The sequence below is a fragment of the Vombatus ursinus genome, unplaced genomic scaffold (genome assembly GCF_900497805.2).
Source record: "Vombatus ursinus unplaced genomic scaffold, bare-nosed wombat genome assembly UNPS02009062.1, whole genome shotgun sequence".
Lineage (NCBI taxonomy): Eukaryota > Metazoa > Chordata > Mammalia > Diprotodontia > Vombatidae > Vombatus > Vombatus ursinus.
The window spans coordinates 3381891-3400763 of NW_020948840.1; the positions used below are offsets into that span (position 1 = coordinate 3381891).

At 34.7% G+C, this 18873-nt stretch overlaps 1 protein-coding gene across 1 annotated transcript in view; it reads right to left on the reverse strand.

The window, feature by feature from the left end:
• Window positions 1-293: 293 nt before the first annotated feature.
• Window positions 294-18873, reverse strand: part of MLYCD (malonyl-CoA decarboxylase) — a 32651-nt gene continuing 14071 nt past the window's right edge. The window contains exons 2-5 of the mRNA XM_027850299.1: window positions 13563-13675; window positions 11734-11890; window positions 8431-8580; window positions 294-2519 (exon numbers count right to left, since the gene is read on the reverse strand). Of these exons, the coding sequence (XP_027706100.1) occupies window positions 1986-2519; window positions 8431-8580; window positions 11734-11890; window positions 13563-13675 (954 nt within the window). The 3' untranslated portion in view covers window positions 294-1985. The remainder of the gene's footprint in view (window positions 2520-8430; window positions 8581-11733; window positions 11891-13562; window positions 13676-18873) is intronic.

Consider the following 18873-nt stretch of genomic DNA (forward strand, 5'->3'; position numbering starts at 1 on the left):
CCTAATGGAATACTCTAGGTCAGAGGTGGGGAACCTGTGGCCTTGTGGCCACATGTGGCCCTCTAGGTCCTCAAGTGTGGCCCTTTGACTGAATTCAAACTTCACAGAACAAATCCCCTTAAAAAAGGATTTGTTCTGTAAAACTTGGACTCAGTCAAAAGGCCTCATCCAAGGACTTAGAAGGCCATATGTAGCCTCTAGGCCCACACATCAGGCTGTAAGTGAAGATACAGAATAATTAGCTATTATCTAAAACTAGAATTCAACAATGGGTAAAGGTCAAAACACTTTGAAGAATCCAAATGAGATAGAAAATAACTTTGCTAAATATATATGGTGACAAAGAGCACTGTTCAAAGGTGGATGGGTAAAATCTGTTACCTTCACTCCATCATTCAAGACCGGAATATCTAGAATCACCTGAAAATATACTTGATAATGAGTTGGACATGAGTTACCACTGGAGCACTCACTGTTTATAAATACATGAAGTACAGTAATAGAATGCTTCAAAAAAGTGCAACATGTAGGACCCATGAGGTAGCCTCCTCTTTATACTCAGTATGTGTTGTAGTACCCTTCACAATACACAATTTTGGGATTCAAGACCTATGACAAATGATTTGTTGCAAGAAGAATTTTCCTTTCAAGGACTGCTAAATCTTCCCATTTATTATGGGGTATCTCTCCCCAGAGATCTTTGAAAACAAGGAATTCCTATTTCTTGAGAATGGTATCATGGTCTGTCTAAAGAAGGCAAGATTGTTTAGGTTAGAGCCAATGTTTACCAATATTTTTCTGTTTCTTTACTTTCCAATACCATCTTCTGATGAAAGGTGTGGTATGTGTGTGTGTGTGTGTGTGTGTGTGTGTGTGTGTGTGTAAGGGTGCACGCATGTATGTGTTAGAAGATTGGAGATGAAGTGGAAGAAATTTAGGGACTTGTTAGATAAAAGCTTCTGTAAGAAACACCTCTATGTCCTACTACATAGAGCATTAGTAAAAATTTAAGGAGCCCTTCCAGTCCTACTATTTCAAGATCTTAAATAAACAATACACATCAGACAACTATGTTTTTAATATTTAATACTTTATAGAACAAACTTGCTATTTACCAATGAACTCATGGTATGAGTTCACACACCCTCTTACAAAATTTCTCAAAGTTTCCCAATATATCCTTTAAAATGATCAACTTATACCCCAGTAGCAATTCTGTTCATTTTTTGTTCATAGTAAATGACTGAATTTACAGTACTCGATTATTTCCATTTTTGCCAGCAAGCTAAAAACCACCCATTTCACACATGCATGGCCTTCAAAATTCAGCTTGTAAAATGGAGAATGTTTTTGCATTCAATCCTTTAACCAGTATTAACACTTCAAGTGAGTGGAAAGAATGACATTGAAAAAAAAAAAAAGGACTCACATGTATGTTTTTTTTTTTTCCCAACAGGCTTAGTGAACACAATTCTACATGATGTGAATTTACTTGTATGATAGGAAGAAAAAAGGTGTCTTCATCCAGACTCCTTTTTTGGATTGTCATGGTACTTATCGATCCAAAACTGAAGATGCATGTTGAAAAATTTTCACATCCTTTTGAAGGTGATGTTCAGACAAAGGCACTGATACTGAGGATGAATAAAGGGGTGAAGGCTATTACATACATGCTAATGATGACTAGTAATTTCTTTGGTTAAATATATAGGTACACCAAACTTCTTCCTTCCCTCTGTAAGCTTGTGCATAGTTTATCTGTATATTCATCAGCCTGACAGCTAGACTGCAAAGATTATTTATTTGCTACTGCAAAGAAATAAAATTACCGTAAATTAGGTCACAAAATCTGTCATGATAAGTCCACTGTTTGGAAAAGAACACAGTTCAGTTTGTTTCAGTACAAAGGATTCCTTTGAGACTTAAGACACCACAATTACTTCCTGCTTTGAAAAAAAAATACCTCCAATTCAAGAAGTGTCTGGTTAAAGCTTGCTAAGTCTCTGAAATTGAGAAACTAAATTTAGAACTTGCTCAGAGGCTTTGATATTCTTGGCTCCCAAGTAGGCAGCACTGTTCACACCAGTTTCCTCTAAGAAATATCGATAATTGACCATCATCCCACAGGATGAAGTAGTGCCTTTGAGGCTCAAATCTGCCAACCAATTGATCCGCCACATCACTGCCCCATTCTGCAGATGAAAGTTTGCCACTGGGTTGAGGGCATAACCACGATGCTTTTCTCCATACAAATACCAAGCACAGAGTCTCATCAAAGGGGATTGTAACACCTTGACAAGTTTTTCAGATTTCACCCATTCATTGCTAGTTAAAAGTATCTTCAAAGTTTCACTAATGGGGCCACCTATGATATCTGAGATTTCATTACTTTCAGAATCTGTAAAGAGTTCATTTCTCCCAAGTTCCTTAGTTTGAGAACTCAGTGTTCCAAGAAGCCATTTGGTGAATCCAGGTATAGGTGAGAGACTTGAAAAAGTTTCAAGGTGAGGAAATTCCTTCTATAAACAGAAGAAAAAGATACCTTTTATCTAAATGAACATAATTTATATTTCCTATTACACAAAAGTAACTTACACAGTAACTTTAAAAATTTCATATGTTGTTGAAGTACTGCATACCAAAAATAGGCACTACATTTTCAGCAATTTGAACTCATTTCTTTAGAAAAAAAAAGATTGGTGAACATCAATATTGTTTGTGGCTGAATGTGCCTGAAGAATGGACAAGTTTCTAGATAACTGGGCAGTGAGAGATTAGCACATTTTAAAGAGATGCTTACTTCCACACTTCCATTCTCATGGATATTTTAAGTGAAATAAGTTAGTATATCTGATTATACTTTCTGGGGCACTATGATGATTTTTTCAATATAGATACTTCAACTGAGGCTATCTGTAAACCTTAATCGATTGCCATAATAGGTTAAAAAATCATCAGCTGTTGAACACTGGTTTGGTGGTAAGCTTCTCGACATATGGCTAGGCTGTTTTTCATAAAACACAGCTTTTCTCTGGGCCCATATTCAAAGCCTTTTCAAGTTGGTAGTTGTTCTCAAAGCTCATCTTCCACTGGCAAAAACTTCAAGAACCCAAGGTCATTTCCATGTTATAATGAAGCACTGAAGTAGGACTTTAGTGGTGGTAGCTATGCTAACATGATACGTAATACCTAAGTACAAACTCTTCATTGCCAAGCATCAAATCAACCACCATGTAATACAATAATGAAATATAGTAAGGTGTACAGTAAGGGAAAGCGCACAAATGTAATTGCCACTATTTTCTGATAGACATTTAGTAAAGCTCTCTTAGCTCTGTCTTGGGTTTTCTGTGACCAGAGGAAAAAATGGGGTACATTAATTTTTTAAAATCTTTATAAATCCTCATACATGCTATCTTCTTCATTACTGTCAGGAAGAGCAGAAGGCTATTTGCTTACACATTCCTGATTTCTTCCTTGTACCCAGCCACACCCAAAGAGGCTACTAGGGATACTAGCTACTCTTTTGCCACTGTTATTACCCTGGGAAAAGGAAGGGCAGAAAGAAGAGAGGAAAATATTAATAATAATGGCTGACACTTAAATAGCACTTCATGACTTATATATTACATAACATTATCTTATCTGGTCTTCCTACCAGCATATGAGGTACAGTACAAAGTATACTTATTTCATAGATAGGGAAACTGAGATACAGAGAAGCATTGTCCCATGTTATACCGCTATTAAGTATCAGATCCAGGTCTTTTATTTACCTCCAAAACTAGCATTCTTTTCACCATACCATAATCTTTTGTTTATTTTTTTTCCTATCCTGAAACATCTATCACTCCCCTCTAGTCATTGTTGCCATCTATCATTACAGGGCCAAAACTTACAACAAAATGGCCCCACTTACACACTCTCAGGAATGGAAGACTTTTAAAATACTAGGGAATAATCAAAGTCTTTTAGATTTCTAGGTGTTTAATCAGAAATTATATTACATTTAAAAAAAACTTCAATAAACATTTATTAAATACCTTATTCTAGATAATGATGATACAAATATAAAAGGATATGGTTTTGGGGTTGGTGGGAGAAAAGAAAGGGAGAGGACAAGATATGTACACAGTTAAGTATAAAAATGGCACTGTGTGTTGGAAACTTTCAATATTAAAGTTGTTTTTACTACAAGGACTGTATAGCTCCCTGTGTCTGTGGACTGTTTTACTCACATACGCTGAGACAGGAAAAGGGACAGCTGATGAAAGGTATAAAAGAAGACATTCATTTACTGGAAGTTCAAATTTACATACTTAAATTAAAAACTAGTTTATTATAAGCTACGACCATATTTGAAGATATTGTGGATATATGTCAGTCAAGAGGGAATAACTATAATACCTCCATATAGTTATATAGTTAGTGCTTAAGGCTATAGTTTTGGTCACTTGATGCCCTATTCTTTTTCTGTTACCTCATACTGTTTGTTAGGAAGAGACCATATCACTATATTTTGTAAGGAAATATGAAAAGCATAGACCACTTTCCTAGCAGGGATGAGTCCAAGTTAATATTTTTTAATGGAAACAGTTCTTGAAAGGTTCAGTATTACTGTGGCTAACAAAATGGATTATCTCCTTTGTGGAAGAACTAAAAATAGGTTATTAATTAAATAACTACCCTTCAGTTAAAAAAAAATCATTAAATCGAGTGTAAGATCCTTTTAGAGTAACGACTGTTTCATTTTTGTCTCTGCTTAGCATCTATTATAATGCCTTGCATACAGTGGGTAAAAAATAAGTGGTTTTTTTTTTTTTTTTGGTTAATTGAATTAAATGTGAAGAGTATTATGCTACTTGAATTAAATGAGAAGAGTACTTGAAAAAATCTAATACAAGGTCCTGGGTTCTCAAAGAGCTTATGTGGAATAAGAATAGATACATTACATTCACATTCACACATACAAATAACCTATAAGACAAGAAAGAATTGCAGATATTTTAAAATAGTAAAAACAAAGTCCTATATTAAGTCTTAAGAAGCAAAGATTATTTTCTCGGGGATGAGGGAGAGGAGTAGGAAAGAGGGGAAAGCTTCACTGAAGTAAGAGGAACAACATGAATAAAGATTCAAAAGACCTAGGATATATTTAGGGGGAAAGAAAAAGCCTAGTTTAGTCACAGTATAAGGTATCTTGGAGAGTGGATAGTATTAGAAAAAAAAGCTGGAAAGGTAGATTGGTACTAGATTTTAGGGCCTAGAATGATAGAGGCAAAATGTAGACTTCATTTGTTAGGTATAGTACCATAAAATGGCAGGGACAGAAGGGACCTTGGAGATTTCCTTTACATTGACTGGTTCTTTCTATGCTACCTACAAATATACTCATTTTTCTTATTATCCTTAAAAATTTAACAAAACAAAAAAAACTTTGACTTGACTCTGCCAAACTTTCTTCTTCTGTTAACTACCAAACATTGAGAAAGAATTATCTAAGTCTACATCTACTCTGCCTCACTATTTCAACACCCACTCCTCAATTCCACGCAATCTGGTGTTTTGCTCCACTCCATTGAAACTGTTGTCTCCAACGTTATTGACAAGTTTTTAACTGCTAAAATCAATGACCTTTTCTTAGCCCTCATCCCTTCTGATCCCTCATCAGCTTTTGACACTGCTAACTTTATGCTTCTTCTGGGAACCCTGATTTCTTGACTTCTACAATACTTTACTCTAGTTCTCCTCCAAAGTCTCTACCCATTTCTTAGTCTCATTGGCTATATTATCGTCCATCTCTCTTAGTGTGGGTTGTCCACATGATCAGAGGATCATAGATTTAGAGCTGAAAGGCACATTGGAGGGCACTCAGTCCAAACCTCTTATTTTAGTAATGAATAAACTGAGGCACAGAGGTTAAGTGATTTATACATGGTCACAGAACTAGTACGTATCACAAAGAAGATTCAAACTCAGGGCTTTCTATCTCCAAAGTTTATACTCTATGCCACCTTTTTTTTTCTCTTTCTCCCATCTCTTCCTCAGTGATCTCCTCTGCTCCCATGGGTTCATATGCCATAGAAGTCATATGTGACTCCCAAATCTATAAATACTGCACTAATCTCCTTCTTGGGCTCTAATCTGACATTGCTACCTATCTGCTGAAGATCTCTACTCTTGGCTGTGTCTTGGGCATCTGAAATAACATGTTTAAAGTGGAACGGATGATCTTATTCCACATATCCCTATTTCACTTGTGGGCACTACCATTATTCTAGTCTCTCAGGTTAAATTATCCTTGATTATCTCTGAATATTCCCTGCACCTTATCCCCTATATCCAATGCTGCCAAGTCTTGTTGATTCTAACTCCACAGCATTTCTCATATCCATCCCCTTTTCTCTACTCATACAGTCAGCCACCCACTTCATTTGGGTGCTCATTATCTCTTACTTTGCCTATTTTAATAGATTCTGAATAGATGCACTAATCTCCCTGCATCAAGTCTCTTCCTTCCAAATCCATCCTGCACATAGGCATCAAAATAAATTTCCTAGGACCAAGGTCTAAATATAGAACTCCTCTGACTAAATAAACAAAAAACTCTCCAGTTATTCCCAAAGATTTCCTCAATAAAATTAAAATTTCTCATCCTGTCATGTAAAAGTATTTACAATCTGGCTTCTATCTACTTGCTATCCTTATTTCATACTACTCCCTTTTACATTCTCTATTCTCCACCCAATCAACACTGTTTTCTTTAGTTGTGCATAAGAAACTATCCTCCATGCCTAGAATACTCTCCTTCCTCATTTCTATCAGTCAGAATCTTCACTAAAAGCTAGTTCAGTTGCCATTTCTTCCATGAAGATTTCCCTGATCTGTCAGTGCTCTCTCATTGAATGATCTTGTATTATATTCATCTATCTACATGTTGTATTACCACCAGAAAAAATTTAAGGTCTTTGAAGGCAACTGTTATTTTGTTTTGTCTCTATATAACCAGCACTCAGTACAGTGCCTTCCACATAATGACTCTTGATAAATGTTTCTTACGTTGAATAGAAATGTAAGTCCACAACTTGAAAGAATGATTAGGGAACAGAGATAAGCATATGGAAATCTTCTGCATGGAGGTAATAATTGAAACCATGAGGACTGATGAGACTACTTAAGACAAGAGCATAGAGAAAGAGGAGATCACTTTGGAGGTGGGAAGAGAAAGGAGATCTAGGAAAGGAATCAGAGAAGCAGCAGAAAGGAAGAGGTCTAGAAGAGTGTTTCATTAAGGAAACTAAGGGTGGGGTGTGGGATGGTCAGTGCTACATAGAGGTCAAGGAAAAATTAGAATGAAAAAACAAAAACAAAATGTTTACCAAGGAGTTATAAATCCAGAAAATATGCAGGAGATAGCTATCCTTCTAATAAATAGAAGTGTCATGTAGGAGAGATCTATTCCTATAATACCAAGAAATGACATGGATCCCTGGATTCCTTTAAAAATATAGACCAAGTGCTTAGAAAGCCTTTGCTGAGTGTTAGTGAGCAAAGGAAATTTTAAGTTTGCTCCTCGCTCTATAACATCTTGTGAAATCAAAAGACACACATGTGAAAGTTAAATGACAATATAAATAAGTAAATGGTAAATACTAATTTTTTCTGTGGACAGTAAAGGGCAAAGGGGGAAAATGGGCTTGGGTATCTGAAGGCCTTAAAAAAGATAGGAACTGATCTGAGTTAAAGGGTAGTTAAAGGACAGAAGGACACAGAAAAAAGAAAGGGCATTCCAAGGATGAGGAGGAATACCCTAAAAATTAGGTTTTGGTTGAGTAATCAGACCCATTTTCTAGTGAAGTGAGTGCCTCAGAGATTTGGCCTTGGTCTTACATTGTTAAACATTTTACAAAATGCCTTGGATAAAGTCTTATATAGTATGCTTATCAGATTTACAGAGGACACGAGGCTCGGTAGGAACAGATCAAGTTAGAGGACAGAAAAAATTGGAAACTTGTTTTAGTATCAAGATGGTGAGTTTAGGCTTAAATATGTTGAGTTTAATGTGGAAGTAGCACATTTGAATGGAAATATCTAGATGTGACAGGAGAGTTTGGGTGAAAGGTCAGAATGATAGATAAGCAATTAGGGTTCATCCAAATAGAAATGGATAGCTAAAGCTGTAGTGGATAAGTTTTTCAAGGGACTGTAAGGGCTTAATATTACTCAAAGTTACAAAGTAATATATCATACAAATATCTGATGAAAGAATAAAACTAAGTTGTTCACTGGTTGGTAGTGCAAACCTATGGATCACTCTTGAGATTGATAGAGACATGTATAAAATTTAAACACATATAAAAATACAAACAAAAACTCACTCAGTCAAGATGAGGACACCCAAAACAACATGACCATATTTGCCAAACATACCTGCAGTTCCTTAACAACTCGTTTTACAAGGAAACTTCCCAACTCAATACCTTGTAGGCCTTGCTGGGTCAAACTGATAGAATAGAAAATTGCAGTGACAATTTTGTTTTTGTCTTCTACTTCTGGTGGAGAAAACTCTTTCACTATTGCCTGAAAAAAAACACATATAATGTTTTTATGAATATGATTTGACATACATATACAATTCTAATCCTTTAATTTTGGGCTGCAAAGCAAAATAACCTCTAAGATAGGAAATGAATGAAGCATCAAAATGACATCTGTAAGGCAAGCAGATTTATAGACACAAAATGTTGCCTGCCCACAGTGAAGCAATGAAGGACAGGAGTAAGATTACTGAAACGGGAATCAGAGAACTGAGTTTAGTCTTACAGTTTTACCCGTAAAATACTTCCACAATCTGAGGATTGGTTTCCTCATTTGTAAAATGAAGGTGTTGGATTAAATGAACTTCAAGTGTCTCATAACTCTAAACCCATGATCTATAATCTACCTTTCCGTATGGGACTAAAGTTCTACATTTTTGTATCTCTACAGAGGAGTTTCATAACTTCTTTTGGTTTTCTGCTCTAATGTTTATACATTATTATTTTATATTCCATCCGAGGTAAGCAAATTGCTTTGTTGTAACTTGAGTTATTTTTTTCCTCTCTCTAGGCCTCTTTGTATATGGAAGACGACAAAAAAATCTAAAGATTTTCCACAAAATCTTAAGAAAGTACACTGGATCCTTACTCTTCTCTTTTCTAATCCAAAGTAGCTCTAGGTTTGTTTTCTACTTATCTCCAGATTTGTTAAAATCACTTCTCAAATATGAAGATTTAAACTAGAAATGCTTATAAATGTTAATTTAAGTGCCGATAAATGTTTCTGATGCTAATGAACATTAAGTCTAGCTGAAGGTAATCTCAAATTACCTTTGAGATCCTGAGATCCTATGCCTTACTCCTACTAAAACACTTCAGCATTACACAAATAAGTAACAGCACTATACTTCTGATTTGATTTATAGATTCACTATTCATCTATTTAACAATGATTTATAAATACTTACTTGCCCAGAACCATATGCTACGCACTGGGGAAAATATAAAGATAATTATGACATAATCTACCTTCATGGAGCTTACAATCTAGCAAGGGGGATGTGACACATTCAAAAACACACAGTAACTATATTTCAGAAGAAAATATGATAAGAATATGAGAGGCAGAAAGTCCTTCTTTGGAAGGAAAAGAAAGATCATTTCTGATTATGGAGTTGGGGGAGGTCAAATCAGGAAAAACTTCATGGAAGAGGCACATCTGGCCGGATCCTGAAGGATAAATAGAATTTGGGATTATTGGAAGAAAGGGAGAGGGAGAGAGAAGGCATTCCAACATAAGGATAGGCAGGTAGGTAGCAAAGTCCTAAGTGTGTACATGGAATGCCCTTGGTAAAAGCTTGGCAAAAGGGTAACCCGGTTACCCTTAAAATTCCCTTGTTTGAGTTTCAATTCCCTGATAACTGTCTCTTGTTAGAGACAATTTAAAGTTTTCACCCTGTACTTTTTATCCTGAAGATCACTCTCTGTTAAGTAAAAAGGAAGCAGGCTCACTTTCTTGTTGTTATTTATCAGTATCTTTCAATTCATTCCAAGCAGTAGTTCCATCCTTTCCATATTCTTCCTGGACCCTCAAGTCTAAAAATGTCTTGTTATTTTTAATATTTACCTTATTAGAACATTCTATGCTGTCACCTTCCTAATAAGTCTTGCAGGATTATCTTATATACGTATTTGTGATTTCACCTTTCTCCTCTACTATCCATAAATAAACATTTTGGCATTTATTATTTAATTACTTTTTTTTTCATATGTCTATCCTGATTTTATGAGGTAGTGTACACCAGGGAAGTTCTATCTTTTATTTATTTTTGATAATGTCCTTTTAAAATCTGTGCTCAAGTCCTCAATGAGATTACCATGAAGTCACTTTGGCCTCTTAAGACATATTTCTCTCTTCCCCTGCTGCAATAGAATCATTTGTAACTGCACTATCAGTATTTTGTTCTTCAGAATTTTATATCCATCTTGAGTTAGAGTCTCAGGTAATATGGCCTTATTTGTCCTCTTTGAATTTTTTGAAATCTACCCTTCTAAAGCATAGGGTACATATTGGGCTACACAAAGATTTTCCCACCTTATCTATTACTCAGTCTAAGATGGCACTCATTTCATTTACTCTAAAATATCCCATATTTCCACTTTCCCAAATAGTTGGTTAGAATAACGTCCAGAAATAGGAGTTCTCCTTGTCACTTCATTCACTTTGTGAAGGATGATGTTATTAACTAAGAAAGTAAGGAATTCATCAGCTGCTTTATTAGTGGAGATACTTTGAAAAACCGTATAGATAGTGGAAGTAATCTCATCATAATTACATTCTGTCACAGTATCAGTTCTGTGATTTACATTAGAAATTCATCATTTCATCTCTCTTTTTGATCATATGGTCTGTATAATGTGTACCCACCCCTATATAACTCTTGTTTTAGATCCTTTTTATTCTCTTCCATATGCTCTCTCCTGCCCAGAGCTCATAATAAACATTAAAATGCTGAATGACTAGTTTATAAGTTTTCCTTCTTCTTTAGCCTTCAATACTACTGTTCTTTCATTAGAATTTTCCTATTCTAGCTGAGAGTTCAGATATCCCTTGTGAGTAATGTATGTACTTTCTGATTCTCTGAAAGAAATGGACTATAAACCTGTATTCTTCATTTAATCAATGAGGCAATAATTATATTAGTTTATGTACATCATTATAGAATATAATTAAACAAAATGATACCAGTTCATTTCAAAAAAGTTAATTACCTATTGTGACTAAAGTCCTGGAAATACAAAGGTGAAAAGTAACAAAATAATTACTTTTAAGATGCTTACTATCAAATAGAGATGAAATAGCAGCTATACAAATGATTTTGATGAAAGATTAAAATGATGAAATATACAGAAGTCTACCAAAGGAGTCTGAGAAGTTAAAGGAAAAAATAATTTCTCACTGTGGGGATCAAAGAAAGCTTTTTGGAGAAAGTAGCACCTGAAGTGGAACATGAAGGAGGGAAAGAATGCATAGGCGTTCTAGGGTGGGAGATGGAAAAAGAGGAATGTCATGCAAAAAGGGAAAGAAGTGGGAAAGGGCAAGCCTAGATCAGGGAATAAAGATTTGTTCAGAAACTTGAGGACCTAGGATATTTGGTGGTGCTTATTTTATGTTGAATACTGTCAGAAAGGATACCTGGATATTGCTGGAAATCTCACTGGTTAATGCCACATGCAAAACTATCAGTGGTTCCCCAGGTGTTGAACAGTGAGAAAAAAAATAACATCTTCTGTATGAACTAACACGTCGCTTCATGTCCATCCAATTTTTGACAGGATGTACAGCCTCAGACCTGAAGAAAATTTTTAGATGGCAAAATAACAGTTAATGATTTTTACATACAGCTAAGTCAGCAAAAAACAAACAAACTTATAAAACAGAGTTTTAGTTGATGCTCACTCTACCTCTATCTGGAATATAAAAATTAAAATAAAGCGTTTTAAATTCTAGTTATACTAAGCATGATGAGCTATAATTATTATATATTACATGTTATTATAATTACATAATACAGAATTGTTCTGAAATGCAGCATAGTATAGGGGATCCCAGTTAGTCTTAAAGCTGGATCAAGACCTGCCTCTGACATATACTGACTGTGAACCTGGACAAGTCATTTAACCTTTGAGTTCAACAGGCCCTTCTAAAACTGGGAGTTGAAGAGTAGTTGCTGATTATTATCAGTAAGTAGAGACATTCCTCAATACAAGTTGCTCACATCAATGAAACCACAGATCAAAGCTTATACCTCTCCCCCTACTCCCTAAAAAAAAACAAAAAAACCCCCCAAAATATTCCTAAGCTATACAAATATTAATATAGCAAAAGTTATGATTAATATGTTATTCTGAGAGAAATTCAATGTAGCATGTTTCAATATAGAAATCTATTCAACTATAGTAATCAACAAAATTCTTTCTTTTCCTTTGTAGTAAAACCTGTTTAGAGCTAATTTCTAATGCTTTGGCTCTTTATCTTTTTATTTCCTTCAGTCTTATCTGGGCTTCATTTAGACTGACTTTACTTTCTGGAATATGGGCAGTTAGAATTTTTAATTACTATGGCCCTTAGGATAACCCATATATAGCCTTAGCTATAACCACCATAATCTTTTTTTTTTCTTTGCAGTAAAACATATTTTGGAGCTGGTTTTTTAATACTCTGGTCACTAATCTTTCAATCCTTTAATTTTTATCTGGATAGAATTCTCATTTTTTTTTCCTCAGAACACTGGACTAGATGATATCTCAGGTTCCTCCTAGATTTAATAATTGACAAAATTCTATATTCCTAAACTGGCAACAACTTTTACTACATTTCAGTACAACAAAATTATACATGATTTTGGGTAAGAGGAAAATTGTAGCAATAATTACATGAAATTTCATTTTGAGAACCAATATATACTATCTACTATATATATATATATACCTATATATAAAATAGTGAAGTTTTAACTTCACTAAGACTTTTGAGACACCATGTATATGTTCAATTCAATGAATACCTATAGATTTTATAAAATAGTGCTTCTTTCTTAAAAAGCCATATCAAAAAAGTGATCATTTTGGCTTTGAATATTTATATACATACACACACAGTCTCTCTTGCACACATATATTTCTCTCTCTCTATATATATACACACAAACACATATATACACATATACATACCTACCCTCCCATATGTATATATATATACACACAAACACATATATACACATATACATACCTACCCTCCCATATGTATATATATATACACACACACACACATATGATCTTTAATGAATTCAATTGTACTGATTAGCCTCTTATTTACATTTCACATTACTTCAGTATTTACACTAAGTATAACTCATTCTGTTACTGTTTTCATTAGGCATAGTACAGAAACACACTTTGAAGCTAGTTTTACATTTATTTGAACTAATCAGCATATCAGGAATAGAAATTCTTAATACTTACTCACTGATTTTTTGTAGTACTTCACAAGGTGAGTGCCATGTAACACGCTCCAGGTTTAAAAATCCTGTAGAAAACCAATCTGAGAGCATGTTCTTCAGCACTCCATTCATTTCCTGAAAAGGAGAGAACTAGCAATAAATAAACTTAGGCCATGAAATCAGAGTCAATGCCACTCATAGCATATGACAATGCAGGCCATCAGGTCATGTCAAAGGCTATGGAAGCTGCTTCTCTGAACACAGAACAAGAGGACTTTTAACTATTTTTCTGATATAATTCTAACTTTGGAAGCTGGAACATGAATATGATTAAGCCTCTAATTAGCTCATTTTAGTTCTGAAAAATACAAATAACTGTAGCTCACTGAGATACCTAAATGGAAACTTTCAGCTTTAAGTACATTAAATATTATAGTACTGCATCAATTCACTATCTGGAACAAAATATAATTTGAAAGAAAAGTAAACAATATAATGAGACTTGGCACTGGAATACCTAGGTTAAGTTCTGACTTTGCAACTTCCTAGATAGTCTGCTCTGGGCAAGTGAAAATCTCTGTGGTATCAGTTTTTTATAAAGCAAGTATAATAATGCTTGGTAGCATAATCTCTCAGAGCTGCTATGGGGATCAAATGAGAAGACGTACATCAAGTAATTTAAAGTAAAAACATAAATCTAAAGTTACTCTTAAAAATATGTAATAAAAATTCAGTTTAACAGTTAAGTATTCTTAAGAATAAAAGATGTTTGCTACCTGTATTTGTTGCAAACATCTGCTGAGAATAATGGATAACTGAGTAATTTTTCAAGTACAGAAAAGGAAAAAGAACAAATCAGAAACCAGCAGAGAGGAATCATTAATGCAAAAAACCTCAAAGAACAGAAATCAAAATCCAGAAGAGAATGGGAATGAAGAAGAGCAGGCAAAAACGGAGAAAAAATCTTCAACAATAAGAAATTCAGACATCAAGAAGAAATGCCAAAACCAACAGCACATAAGATCTAAAATTCTGTACTCAGTCACTTATCTAAAACATATTCTTCAAGAGCTGGCTTCTGAAAGGCATTGTTACTACACATGAAGCAAATATAATTCAAAAAAAGATTAAATCCAAAGAAGTTCAGGTAAGATTCAACAGGTAAAAATTATTTCTAGCAGCACAGAATTAGGCACTTAGGATCACAGCTAGAAAGGTTCCGAAGAAGTCATCTAGTCCAACCATCAAAACTGAGCCCTAGAGGAGCTGCTAAAGTGATTCTTCTAAAGCACAGATTTGACCATGTCATTCCCCTGATCATTAAACTTCAATGGTCCCCATTTCCTTGATGATCAAATACAATCTTCTATTTTTAGGATTTAAAGCTTTTCACTACCTGGTTTCAGCATTATTGTACATTTTTTGTTGCTGTTCTAGGATTATTATACATTTCATGTAGTCTTTAGTCAAGCTTAACTGGCCTTTTTACTATATCTTACATAAGGATGATAACTGAACCCATGGGAGCTGATGAGATCACCAAGTGAAATAGCATGGAGTAAAATGAGAAGGGGATGTAGGCTGCAGCTTTGGAGGACATCTAAAGTTACAGGGCATTACATGGATGAAGAACCAGCAGAGGATGCTGAGAAACGTTCAGGCAGAGAGGAGGAAAATCAGGAATTATGACTTGAAAACCTAGAAAGAGGAGACGATCTACAATGCTAGATTATGTTGACGGGTCAAGAAGGGTCAGATCCAGCAATTAAGAGAGATCATTTGTAATACTGGAGAGGGCAGTTTTAGTTTAATGAAGAGGTCAGACCCTAGGTGGCAGAGGGTAAAGACTGTGAGAGGAGAGGAAGTAGAAGAATAATAAATGAGGAAAGGGGTGGTTTCAGATTTGTATGAATTGATACAGAGCAAAGAAACTGAGGAGAACAATAACGTTACAAAGAAAAACAACTTTGAAAGGTCTCCAAAAAATGTAATGAACAAAGACTATCTCAGAAACATGCTGCTCATTATTGTATGACAGAAAGGTAACAGACTCAAGATGCAGAATATGATGTATATCACTGGACATATAATTCTATGGCCATTGTAGGAATTTGTTTTGCTTTACTATTCATATTTATAAGAGAATTTTTATTTTTTTCTTTCCAATTTGGGTCATGTGGGAGGAAGAGGGGCTAGAAGGATAGAGTAGAAAAAGAAAAAAGAAAAAAAAAGAGGACCACTGAAACATCATATGTGTGTGTGTGTGTGTATATATGTACACACATACATACACAAGGGAACAGAAGGAAGGTAAAAAAAAACTTGGAGAGGCAGAGCAATTTTGAAAGTTTTATGAAGTTATTCTATGTTTTAAAAGAAATGAAAGCTATATATAAGATAAGGATTTGAAATTTTATGTAAAATCCTCTGTTTATGTATGCATACACACATATACACACAAACACATATGGAAATGACATTGAGTGTTTAAGTTCAGAATACAATTTCAAAAAATTCTAAATATAATAAACTGCAAATGTCCATCAGTAGGAAGAGCTAAGTATATTTCTATAGTGTTGGGGAAACCTGTGGCCAAAATATCCAGTGCTGTGGTGAAAACACTTGATGTTACTGTGAGTATCTGGACACTTTTTGGACCTTAAACTGATATGTTTCCTATTTTCTGATTTACATTAAAAGAAGAATCTGATGAATGTGATATAGGTCTGGACAAGAAAGGAAGGAAAAAAAGAAGATTCTTCCATTAAACTTTCAGATGTACTGTTGGCTTTTTCCCTAGGATACCAGGAGAAGGGGTGCCTAAAGTCTTAACTGCTTCAGACTCTGAGGTCCAATGAGACTGTGTACTGGGGGACCTGGTTCTACCAATTTGTCCTTCTGACCCACCCCTGAATTTGTTACCAGATGGCTCTTTTAAAAAAAATAACAGAGTTTAAAGTAGGAAAACAGACTTTAATATATGGAATTTTGTTTCCCACATTTTTTTAAAAAAAATTATTTGGGATTTATCATATTATGGCGAACTTAAAAAAAACACTTATCTTATAGATTATAAGGGCTGGATTAGTAAAGCAGGTCAGGTTTGTCTTTCCCTCACTTTCTACCATTCCTTTAGGGGTTTTAGATCACAGGAGTGGTATAATGCCACTTCTCTTTATTTCCCAAGTGTGAAATTTGGCTAATTAAGAACTGAGGGCAGATTTGAATATTTCCAAGGAACAGGCTACAATATCTTTTCTTTATAAAGTCATTCTATAAGTTTTCTCTAACATTGCTTAAAAAGCCAAGAGGGGAACTAATACTACCTGTTTTGTTATACCAATATTTCCACAAGCTGTGACCCTAGGCATAAATTATCTGAATCTCACTATGTTCTCTCACATATCATAAAAGAGAAAAAATAAATGTTAGAAAAATGGATTTCAAAAAATTTTCTTTGATTAAAAGGTATCAAAGCACTTTATCATATCCAAGTTATCATGGACATCAACTCCTTCATGACATCAATTTAATTGGTCTGACCCTTTCCAAAAGGGGGCCGAGTGCCTAAATAAGAATTTCAATAACCTTTTGAGGGTACCAAGTCTTGAAATTAGTTCCCTTTTATAAAGAACCCACTTCCAGTTGTAAGGAAGAATACTCATCTTAACATAGTCCCCTAATCAGGATGCAACATTTGGGTAAAGGGAAATTTACAAGATTTTTGTGGGACTGTGAAAAAACTGAGAGGCAAATGAGGAAGACTATTTCTAGGCAAGGTAAATTATAACAATGCACAGAAATCAGGTTACAAAAATAAGATATTACCTAAAATGATTCAGGGTAGAGTGGCTGAGCTTTATATAGGAACTGCCAATTATTTTACCTATATTCACATGCTACTGACATCTATCTTACTCTGAAACATGTTTATTCTTATTATAAAAACTTCTACTTTTTTTTTTTTAGACTCAGTTAAGGAAGAAATAGTCTGGGTCACCTTTTTAAATGTGTGTTCAGTTATGGACTAAAAACAGTTATAAAATGAGACACTGACACATAAGAACTGGGAATTTAGGTTAAAGGTTACAATGCTCCACTACTTAATTCTAACATTTAAAACAGTTGTTCAAGCTGGGATTTAAAGCTTCATAATTCAATAAAATTACTGGGAAACAAACACCAGTTAGGCAAATCAAGATATTGTTCCTTATTTATTATCAATACCAGGATTCAGAAATGCAATTAGGTGTACCTGGTGATATTAAATTGTGCCTTGGCTTTTAGATCATAGAATTTCACAAGGTTTACTACTGCCAACTCTGTTAATCCAGATGCCATCGGGGGCCAGCTGGCTCTCCCTTCAAGACAGAAGGTTCCCTTGGCTACAATATTATCTCCAACGCTTAGGAAATGCAAGTGATGATGGTAGACAATTGTTTAACTTTTCCAAAGTGCTTTACATGCTAACTCATTTACCTCTCCTATGGGGAAGGGAATAAAGGGAAGGGTGGGGAAGAAGCATTTACTAAGTACCTACTACATAGCAGGCACTGACTGTGCTAAGCACTTCATAAATATTATCTCATTTGACATACTATCCCATCAATGTGGGTGCTCCCTCCAAAGAAGAAAATGGCAATCCATCCAAACCTTCCCATCCTGTTTAACTTTCATCCATTATCTTTCATAAATCATTCATAGAAATGTCTTCATTGAGATTTTTTTTTTGATATCTTGTGGATTTTTTTTAAAAACATTTAAAACCCTTTGCAACTTGGCTCCAAGCTACCTTAATATATCACTTCCTTTCATGTGCTCTTTGGTTCAAACTGGCCAAAAGGACAATTTACTGTTTTTCATACACAACAGTATTTTCTGTCCCTACGCCTTTGCATATGCTGTCCCCTATACCTGGAATTCATTCCTTTCTTACCTGTTTCTTAGAATCCCAAATTTCCTTCAAAGCTCGGCTCAAAAGCCACCTTCTACATAAGACCTTTCTTAACTCTCCTAGCTGCTAGTGACTACTCCCTCAAATTACCTTGTATTTATTTTATATATGTTATGTATATAATTATATCTGTGCATATTGTCTCCCCATATAAAAGGTAATCTTGAAGGTAGGTAATGCTTCGTTGTTGTCTTTGTATCATTGGTGCATAGAACAGCTCCTCACACATAGCCGTGGCAAATTGGGTGAATCACACCTTTAATTTTTTGGAGCCTGTGATATTTAATCACTGGTAGCTATACAACATCTCCAGAAGAACATGCTTTGTTTCACAAAGAAGCTTAGGGTGATTAAAAACACTATGTTTTCCTAAAGCAGA